This window comes from Trachypithecus francoisi, unplaced genomic scaffold (assembly GCF_009764315.1).
Source record: "Trachypithecus francoisi isolate TF-2019V2 unplaced genomic scaffold, Tfra_2.0 Lachesis_group10, whole genome shotgun sequence".
NCBI classification, from domain to species: domain Eukaryota; kingdom Metazoa; phylum Chordata; class Mammalia; order Primates; family Cercopithecidae; genus Trachypithecus; species Trachypithecus francoisi.
The window spans coordinates 30,197,558-30,208,442 of NW_022681455.1; the positions used below are offsets into that span (position 1 = coordinate 30,197,558).

At 42.3% G+C, this 10,885-nt stretch overlaps 1 protein-coding gene across 1 annotated transcript; it reads right to left on the bottom strand.

Moving 5' to 3' along the window:
- Positions 1–728: 728 nt before the first annotated feature.
- Positions 729–2,503, bottom strand: LOC117088375 (keratin, type II cytoskeletal 8-like). Its single transcript, XM_033219615.1, has one exon. The coding sequence runs from the start codon at positions 2,435–2,437 to the stop codon at positions 986–988; it is 1,452 nt and encodes a 483-aa protein (XP_033075506.1). The 5' UTR covers positions 2,438–2,503; the 3' UTR covers positions 729–985.
- Positions 2,504–10,885: the final 8,382 nt, after the last annotated feature.

Genomic DNA, 10,885 nt, shown 5'->3' on the forward strand with positions numbered 1-10,885 from the left:
GTGAAAATTAGAGTATATGTGGATTGTTGGTGACCATTGGTGGTCTGTGTAATGACTTCTAACTGACCACAAAATCCATTTTCCTTCTTTCAAACAAATGGAGTATAGCTGAGACCTGGCTGGACGACATTTCCTAGCCCTCTTTGCAGTTAGATGTAGCTATGTGACTAGGGTCTTGACAAAAGAATATAAGTTGTGGTAAATGAAACAGTCATCTCACAGATTAAAGAGACCTTGAACTTCAGCCCTTCTTGACACCCTTCATCATTGATTGAAAGCAAATTGATCTTGTAATCACATTTTGAAGATGGAAGAACTTCTAATAGCATGCGTCCCTAAGTGACTTCATAGAGTACAACCACTGACCATCTTGATAAACCTACCCTAGACTGTGAAGATGGAAAGAAACTATTTTGTTTGAGTCATCTCATTTTTAGTTTTCTCCATTATTATAGTTTTGTTTTCTACCTAACATACAGGATAAAATATCTATAAGAAGAAGTAAATAGTTTTCATGTATCTAAATCAACATATAGGTAGAAGATATAACAGAAGAAAAGATACTATTTACAGTATCAACAAAAAGATAAAATACTCAGGAATGAACTCACTTTGAAATGTGTGATATGTATATGTAACAAACATTTAAATAGTTTAAAAACCTAAAATAGTTATTGAATACATATAGTGATCATCATAAAGTTATCTATCATCCCTCCAGGCTAATCTTTTTTTTTTTTTTTTTTTTTTTTTTTGTTGGCAGAGCTAGCTGAGGTTTTATTTTGGACCAAAAAAAGAAGCAATTGAATTGTTTTATAGCTGGAGGCATGGGCAAGGGGGGTCCCCACGTAGTAAACTCCCCTGTGGGTGGGCTGAGGGCCCTCAGGTGGGTCTTCTGTTCCCAGTGGTACCCTACATAGTGGTCTCCCTCCCAGGCTCTGGGGCAGCACAGGAGGGGCAGGCTGGGAGCGGGTGCCGCAGCTGTTCACTTGGGCAGGACGTCAGAGGACTCGGACACCAGCTTCCCATCGCGTGTCTCGATCTTCTTCACAACCACGGCCCTGGAGGAGCTGGTGCGGCTGAAGGAGCTGGAGCCTGCGCCAGAGCCAAAGCTGGAGCCCAGGCCGTAGCTGAGGCCGGGGCTTGTGAGGCCCCCATAGGCCGAGCTCAGACCACCTGCATAGCCGCTGGTGGTCTTCGTATGAATACTCATGTTCTGCATCCCGGACTCCAGCCGGCTCTCCTCGCCCTCCAGCAGCTTCCTGTAGGTGGCGATCTCAATGTCCAGGGCCAGCTTGACGTTCATCAGCTCCTGGTACTCACGCAGCTGCCGCGCCATGTCTTGCTTGGCCCGCTGCAGGGCGGCCTCCAGCTCGGACAACTTGGCGTTGGCATCCTTAATGGCCAGCTCTCCACGCTGCTCGGCATCTGCAATGGCGGCCTCCAGGGAAGCCCTCTGGCCTTTGAGGCTCTCAATCTCAGCCTGAAGCCAGCTGATGTTCCGGTTCATCTCGGAGATCTCAGTCTTGGTGCGTCGCAGGTCATCCCCGTGCTTCCCAGCCAGGCTCTGCAGCTCCTCATACTTGATCTGGTACATGCTCTCAGCCTCAGCCCGGCTGCGGTTGGCGATCTCCTCGTACTGTGCCTTGACCTCAGCGATGACGCTGTCCATGTCCAGGGAGCGGCTGTTGTCCATGGACAGCACCACAGATGTGTCCGAGATCTGGGACTGCAGCTCCCGGATCTCCTCTTCGTACAGTTGCCTGAGGAAGTTGATCTCATCAGTCAGCCCTTCCAGGCGAGACTCCAGCTCTACCTTGTTCATGTAAGCTTCATCCACATCCTTCTTGATGAGGACAAATTCATTCTCCATCTCTGTACGTTTATTGATCTCATCCTCATACTTGTTCTTGAAGTCCTCCACCAGCCCCTGCATGTTGCCAAGCTCCGCCTCCAGCTTCAGCTTCTCCTGGCCCAGAGTCTCCAGCTGCCGCCTAAGGTTGTTGAGGTAACTCTCGAACATGTTGTCCATGTTGCTCCGAGCCGTCTTCTGCTGCTGCAGGAGGCTCCACTTGGTCTCCAGCATCTTGTTCTGCTGCTCCAGGAACCGTACCTTGTCTATGAAGGAGGCAAACTTGTTGTTGAGGGTCTTGATCTGCTCCTTCTCCTGGGTACGCACGGCCTGGATGTTGGGGTCCACCTCCAGGTTAAGGGGGCTCAGCAGGCTCTGGTTGACCGTGACTGCGGTGATGCCTCCCATGCCGCTGGCCCCACCATAGCCGCCGCCCAGGCCACCCCGAAAGCTGCTGCTTCCCACCCGGGAGAAGCTGGAGGAGCTGATGCGGGCACCAGGCCCACTCGTGTAGGAGCGGCTGCTGAAGGCCCGGGGGCCAGAGGTGGACACCTTGTAGGACTTCTGGGTCACCCTGATGGACATGGTGGAGGCAGGAGTGGAGGCAGGTGGGCCGAACCAGGAGGAGATCCTAGAAGGAGCGGAGATCCCTCCAGGCTAATCTTAATTTAACTTGTAAAAAATAAAATACCAGAGGTGTTCTTTTTTTTTTTTTTCTTTTTGAGACAGAGTTTCGCTCTTGTTGCCCAGGCTAGAGTGCAATGGCACAATTTCAGCTCACTGCAACCTCTGTCTCCTGGGCTCAAGTGATTCTCATGCCTCAGCCTCCTGAGTAGCTGGGATTACAGGCATGCACCACCACCACAGCTATTTTTTTGTATTTTTAGTAAAGACGGGGTTTCACCGTGTTGACCAAGCTGGTCTCGAACTCATGACCTCAGGTGATCCTCCCGCCTCAGCCTCCCAAAGTGCTGGGGTTACAGGCATGAGCCACCGCGCCTGGTCGGATGTTCTTTTTAACTAAATAAACTGATTCAAAGATTCATGTGAAAAATAAAGAAAGAATACCAACTAAACCTCAGGCAAGAGGAGCTTGAGAAAAACTGGCTTTGCCAGATATGAAAACATTCTAAAGCCTCAATAATGAAAAGAATGTGATGCTGGTACATAAACAGACAGATCAATGAAAAAGAAAAGAAAGCCTAGAAATAGACCCAAGCATACAGTAATTTGGTGGACGATAAAAATGGGATCTCAGATCAGTGGAAAAGATAGATGACGATTCAATAAATGCTTTTGGGATAACTGGATAACTACATGGGAAATAATATTTAAAGTTGGGCACAACTCCAACTGTATAGCATGATAAACTCCAAATGAGTCAAAGTTTTCAATGGAAAAAAAAGGAAATATTCCTTTATAACTTTGGAGGAGGGCTATCTAACTGTAACTCCAAATCCTAAAAGCTATAGGACAGAAAATTAATAAATTGAACTACATAAAATAAAAAGCAGTTCTGAGTAGCAGAAAATATCATAAAAAAATCAAAAGACAAATGAAAAACTTATACAAATATTTTCATGCATATCACATCCAAAGAAATGATCTCTTTAGCAATTAAAATGCACCTTAAAACTGAGAAGAAAGAGACTAGCAATCTGAAGAAAAAGTAAAAAGAATTTCAACAGACAATTGTTGAAATTCTGTCTGCTGAAATCTTTTTTCCTTTGTCTAGGGAACTGTGAAGAAACTCAGAAAAGGAAACAAAAATAGTTATTAAACACATGAAAAAACACTTAACCTTCCTCTTACTAAAAGAAGAAGAAAAACTACAGGAGATACCATGTCTTTCCTGTCAGATTGGCAAAAAGCTAAAAATTTGGCAACACCCTCTGTTGACAAGGCTATGGAGAAACAAGCACTTTGATTTATTGGTTATAGGAGTCCAGTTTGGGACAAACCTTTTGGAGGACAATTAGGCAATCAAAACCTTTCAAATTGTTTGTGAATACAGCCTTAAACCCTTCAATTTCATTTTTTGAAATTCATCCTACAGGTATAATTTTACACATGCAAAAATATTATGTATAAGTTTATTCAATACAGCTTGCCTTAACAAAAGATTGGAAAAAATTCATGCACCTATCAATTTGACACTAACTAAACACGCACACACACATGAACAATAGAATATTATACAATGAAAAGCTAATCACAATGCAGGAGGTCTCTGTGTGCTTTTGGTAAGATCTCCAAGATATATTGTGAAGTGAGAGAATAAGGTGAAGAACATTGTACAACAGGCTACCGCTGTGTTAAAAAAGAGGAGGGAATGAAGAGTCATTATTCATATTATCATGAAAAAACTGGAAGATACCCAAGCAACTTATAAAAGGGATTACCTCTTTGGGGATAAGGTGTAAACTAGACAGATGGTGGACAGGACTGGGAGTGAGATCCTTCACTGTTTAGTCTCCCTTGCATCATAAGTGTCTCTTAAAGTAAATGGACAAGTGGAGGAATGGTGTCAGCATAATGTGGAAGCTGCATTGTGTAATATACAATTTCCCCCTTATGTTAATGTTCTGCACTGAGTAATAGCAGCTGTACCAAAATAGCAGCCAAGTCCCAAACATGATTTAAGGGAGCAAGCTATGAATACAATGCTGTGCACAATGCCTTTGACTCCTTCTCCACTTTACTCATTTTGGCTACATTCTCTATCTCGAAGTGCTTACTAAGTAGTTCCCCCAATTTTCATGCACTTTTTCTGAACTATTTTGAGCATGGGAATATTTTTTTTTTTTTTTTGAGACGGAGTCTCGCTCTGTCGCCCAGGCTGGAGTGCAGTGGCCGGATCTCAGCTCACTGCAAGCTCCGCCTCCCGGGTTCACGCCATTCTCCTGCCTCAGCCTCCCGAGTAGCTGGGACTACAGGCGCCCGCCACCTCGCCCGGCTAGTTTTTTTTTTGTATTTTTTAGTAGAGACGGGGTTTCACTGTGTTAGCCAGGATGGTCTCGATCTCCTGACCTCGTGATCCGCCCGTCTCGGCCTCCCAAAGTGCTGGGATTACAGGCTTGAGCCACCGCGCCCGGCCGCATGGGAATATTAAGATGCTGCCACAGTTCCATAACAACTTGTTGCTGAGATACCCCTTGAGAGTGGGGAAGAAAAATTCCATTAGGCTTTAGAGTAATTCCACAAGAGCTTTCTTTTTCTGCTTTAGGTGTGATTGACATGCATTTGTAGATGCGTTAGTGCAGATTGCACTTCATGGCACAAGGTTCTGTTTGGAGCCATAACAGCAGCTTCTTAATGAAAGAAGGAAGGTGGCAATACAGAAAAAAAAAAAAAAAATCAGGTTTTTTTTTAAGCAGGTGCAAAACAAACAAGCAGAAAATAACCATCCAGAGCTACCCATCTTTGTCATCCACATTTTGTGCAAAGCTTTAACTGCTTATCCTCCTACAGCTTCTTATGGTGATGTCCCTCTACCTTTTCTCCATAAAGCAGCAGCTTCCATCTTTCCTCATCCCCTTGTATCTTTAGTTCCCCCTTTATTTTATTTTATTTTTTCATTTTTTTAATTTTTATTTTTTTTTTAGATGGAGGCTCGCTCTGTCACCCAGGTTGGAGTACAGTGTGGTACAATCTCGGCTCACTGCAACCTCCGCCTCCCGGGTTCAAGCCATCCTCCTGCCTCAGCCTCCTGGGTAGCTGGGACTACAGGCACGTGCCACCATGCCTGGCTAATTTTTTGTATTTTTAGTAGAGACAAGGTTTTACCGTGTTAGCCAGGATGGTCTTGATCTCCTGACCTCGTGATCCACCCACCTCGGCCTCCCAGTGTGCTGGGACTACAGGTGCGTGCCACCATGCCCAGGTAATTTTTGTATTTTTAGTAGAGATGGGAGTTTCACCATCTTGGCCAGTATGGTCTCTATCTCTGGACCTCGTGATCTAACCACCTCGGCCTCCCAAAGTGCTGGGATTACAGGCGTGAGCCACCACCCAGCCTAGTTCCCCCTTTAAAAAGTCTTTCATCTATTTAGAGTTTAACAAGTCTTTTTTTTTTTCTTTTTAAAAACTATGCTAGTATTTTTATTCGGATTGTGATTGTTTTGCTAGTGTTAGGGGTATGAAGATGAATAGATTTTGAGTAGCCTATCAAAACCCTGTTTTTCCTACAAACACTGTTGTTTTTTGTGAACATTTCCATATGAATTCAAGGACCTGCTTTTCCATATCTGTTTAAAAGGCTGTTGAAATTTTTTTAGAGATTAATTGAGTCTGTAGATCACTTTGGATATTATTGACAACAATTTTAAGTCTTTCTACCCATCAACACAAGAAGTCTTTCCATTTATTTAGATTTTCAATTTCAGCAATGTTTTTTAGTTTTCAGTGTACATTCTCACTTCAGTGTACAACCTCACTTCTCCCTCTCCTTCTCAGTCTCTGGTAACCACTATTCTCCTCTTTCCTTCTACGAGACCAGCTTTTACAGTTCCACATATGAGTGAAATAATGTGCCATTTGTCCTTCAGTGCTTGGCTTATTTAATATAATGTCCTCTAGGTTCATCCACGTTGTTACAAATGACAGGATTTCATTCTTTTTATGGCTGAAAAGTATTCCATTGTGTATATAAGCCACATTTTAAAAAATCTATTCATCCTTTGATAGCCACTTAGGTTAATTTCACATCTTGGATATCGTGAATAGCGCTGCAGTGAACATGGGAGTGCATGTATCTCTTTGATGTACCAATTTCATTTCCTTTGGATATGTAACCATTAGTGAGACTGATGGATCATATAGTAGTTCTACTTTTAATTTTTCGAGAAACCTCCTTACTATTGTCTGTAATGGCTTGGATAATGGGGTGGCTGTTGGTACTTGTTCCTGAGGAACAGGAAGAATGAGAGAGACCGTGGATTTGGATGTGTGAGTTTAAGATGCAAGTAGTACATTCAAGTGGTGGTTCATTAGGCCTTGGTAGCTCCCCAGAGTTTGCATCTGTAGATAGAGGTCAGTGTTAGTGATAAAGTCGTGGTTTGATTTGTTTTTCAAAGTGTAGGTGATACTATCATGAAACCAATTTTGCAGGTTATAACCTGCATTTTTAAAACAGACTGCAATTTAAAAATCAGAATATATTACAAATAATAAAGAAAAAATGGTAGCCAACAAAATTTGTATGTGTGTGTGCGTGCGTGTGTGTGTCTGTGTGTGCATATGCATGTATATTAGACTGGGACATGAGTGCCTTTTTTACTGTGATGTTTCAAAACATGTTTGAAAAAAATAAACCATGATGATGAGATTTCTCAGGCAGAGTATGAATAACAGACCTGTGGATGAACCTAGTGGTTTCTAATATGTAGGTCTCATGTTTTCAGATGAGTTTTAAGACATAGACCCAAATTTTGTTAATTCTTATTCTTTACTTTTGAATTATTTACAGCAAATATATTACTGAGTTGATCTACTGAGAGGTGGGCACAAATCCTTTAGACTTTATTGAGAAATTACTTGTCCAAAATCTTCTAGGATACTCCGACTTAATTACATGTATGAGGCCAGGCGCTACGGCTCACACCTGTAATCCCAGCACTTGGGGAGGCCAAGGAGGGTGGATCACGAGGTCAGGAGATCGAAACCATCCTGGCTAAGACGGTGAAACCCCGTCTCTACTAAAAACACAAAAAATTAGCCGGATATGGTGGCGGGTGCCTGTAGTCCCAGCTACTCGGGAGGCTGAGGCAGAAGAATGGCATGAACCCAGGAGGTGGAGCTTGCAGTGAGCCGAGATTGCACCACTGCACTCCAGCCCGGGCGACAGAACGAGACAGAGTATGTCTTTTATTACATTTATGTAATAAAAAATTACATATATAAACACCCTTTGAAATGCTTACAGCAGAGCTAGCTGCCTAAAATTAACATTCATCTAACACTGCAAGCCAGAACCTGTTCTGAGCAGTGCTCTGGAAGGGACTTCGGATTTTGAGAAAAAAGGTTGGGAGCAGTTTGAACATAGAAACTATTTTCTCATGGGTTCCATTTTGATGTTTATTAAACTCACAACTTCTTTGTTTTCTTCATGTCTTCTTAGAAAGTGATTTCTCACTTTGAGAGTGAACTCTTTGCAGGACTTGAGCATATTGATCACGACTGCTGCCTCCCCTCTGAGAAATCTGGAGGATGAGATAATGTGCTCCATCTGTCTTGACAACTTGAGAGACCCAGTGACCATTGACTGTGGTCATGTCTTTTGCTACCACTGCATCATTAAGGTCTGTGAATCTACTAGGCAGCCATTATATTGTTCTCTGTGCAAGACAGCTTTTAAGAAAAAATATCTGCCATGTGTGGCAGATGGCCAGCCTGGTGGAGAACATTTGGAGGATGAAGGTAGATGAGGAGAGACAACCCAGAGAGGAAAGACCACCTGAGCAAAAAGCAGAGAAGCTGTGTAGGCGACATCTGGAGAAACTCCATTACGACTTCAAAGGATGACCAAGAGATGTTGTGTTTGATGTGTTGGGAGTCCTGAGAACACAAGCACCATTCTGCTGTTCTTCTAGAAAAGGCTGCACAATCTTGTCAGGTAAGAATTGTGTTGGAGCCCAGCTCTGTTCTTTTAGCCAGAAAGTTCTATGGTACCTTCAGGATAAGGTGCAGTTTTTTTGCATTACTTTATTGAGGTATAATTGACATGTAAAAGCTATACATATTTAATGTATACCAATTAATGAGTTTGTAGATAAGTATACACCTCTGAAACCATCATCACAGCAAAAACACGTATCTATCACTTTCCAAACTTTCCACACACCCTCTTGTTATTATCATTATTTATTTGTGTGTGTGATAAGAACACTTAGCCAAAGATCTACTCTTTTAGTAAATTTGAAGTATATAATACAGTGTTTTCAGCTATAGGCATTATACTATATAGTAGGTCTCTAGAACTTCTTTATCTTGTATAACTGAAACTTTGTAACTTTGACCATCAACCCTCCATTCCCTGCCCCCACCAGCCCCTGGCAACCACCATTCTACTTTCTGTTTATATAAGTTTGACTGTTTTAGATTCCACATATAAGTGAGGTCGCACAGTATGTGTCTGGCATATTCACTTAGCATAATGTTCTCAAGGTCCATCCATGTTGTCACAAATGGCAGAATTTCCTTCTTTTTAAGGCTGAATAATATTCCATTGTATGTATATACCACGTTTTCTTTATTCATCCATCAATGAACATTTTGATTGTTTTTATATCTTGGTTATTGTGAATAGTGCTGCAAAGAACATGGGGAATATATGGACTATAAATACCCAGAAGTGAGATTGCTGGATCATATGGTAGTTCTGTTTTTATTCTTTGAGGAACTTCTTACTGTTTTTATAATGGCTGTACCAGTTTACATTTACACCAACAGTGTATCAGGGTTCCCCTTTCTCCACATCCCCACCAACACTTTTTATCTTTTAAAAAATATAATAGCATTTCTAAGAGGTATAAGTGACAGTTCAAGTTATTTAGCATGGAAGATTCTTGGTAAAGTACTACCCTTTGCATTTGGATAATAAAGCTGGTTTGGTTTTATATCTTTTATGGAAGAAGGTCTATCACATTGCCTTGATGGTTTCATCTCTGAGGTTCAGATCAAGTCTTTTTTTTTTTTGAGATGGAGTCTTGCTCCGTTGCCCGGGCTGGAGTGCAGTGGCCGGATCTCAGCTCACTGCAAGCTCCGCCTCCCGGGTTCACGCCATTCTCCTGCCTCAGCCTCCCGAGTAGCTGGGACTACAGGCGCCCGCCACCTCGCCCGGCTAGTTTTTTGTATTTTTTAGTAGAGACGGGGTTTCACCGTGTTAGCCAGGATGGTCTCGATCTCCTGACCTCGTGATCCACCCGTCTCGGCCTCCCAAAGTGCTGGGATTACAGGCTTGAGCCACCACGCCCGGCCAGATCAAGTCTTATCAGTGATACAGAACACCAGCACTCCTGATAGCTCTTGTAGTATATAGATTCAAGTGGTATGTACATAGTCGTTGTAAAAATATTTTTGAGAATATTTCACCCTGTATGAAATCTATATAATTTTTCTTTCAGAATTTAGTAACAAGGAAAATATTATTTCCTCTGGGGTCCTATTATGTTTCTTCTTATCTGCTAAAGAAACATCAGGCTGGGCGTAGTGGTTCACACCTGTAATCTAGCACTTTGGGAGGCTAAGGCAGGTGAATCACTTGAGGTCAGGGACTTAAGACCAGCCTGGTCAACATTAAACCTCATCTCTACTAAAAATTCAAAAATTAGTCAGGCATGGTGGCATGCACCTGTAATCCTAGCTACTTGGGAGGCTGAGGCGGGAGAATCTCTTGAACCCAGGAGGCAGAGGTTGCAGTGAGCCAAGATTGTGCCATTGCACTCCAGCCTGGGCAACAGTGTGAGACTCTGTCTCAAAAAAAAAAAAGAAAAGAAAAAAGAAACATCAGGCAGTTCATTATTTCCCTTTTCTCTTTGCCTGCCAACTTAGTCATCCTCTTAATAATTTGGAGTTGCTGCCAGGTGTGGTGGCTCATGCCTGTAATCCCAACACGGGGAAGCCAAGGCGGGAGGATAGCTCCCGAACAGGAGAACGGCCTGGGCTATAGCAAGACTCCATCTCTACAATAATAACTATTATTATAGTTATTATTTATATATTAATAATATATAGTTATTACTAATATATAGTTATTAATAATATTATTATTGATAATAACTAATAATAGTTATTATTATTATTATTTGGAGTTGGCATATGTGCTTTCCTTGACTTTTCGTGTTAATTTTTTGTTTCTTTTTTTTTCTTTTTACGAGACAGGGTCTCACTACGTGGCCAAGGTATGCCCTCGAAGTCTTGGGCTCAAGAGATATTTCACCCTCAGTTTCCCAAATAGCTGGGACTATAGGCACATACCCCTGCACCCATCTTCTATTTCTGTTTTATTAATTAATTTTCATTTTAATTGTCTGA

Bases quoted from the DNA above. Each gene is read 5' to 3' on its own strand.
- LOC117088375 (XM_033219615.1), bottom strand. From the start codon at position 2,437: ATGTCCATCAGGGTGACCCAGAAGTCCTACAAGGTGTCCACCTCTGGC.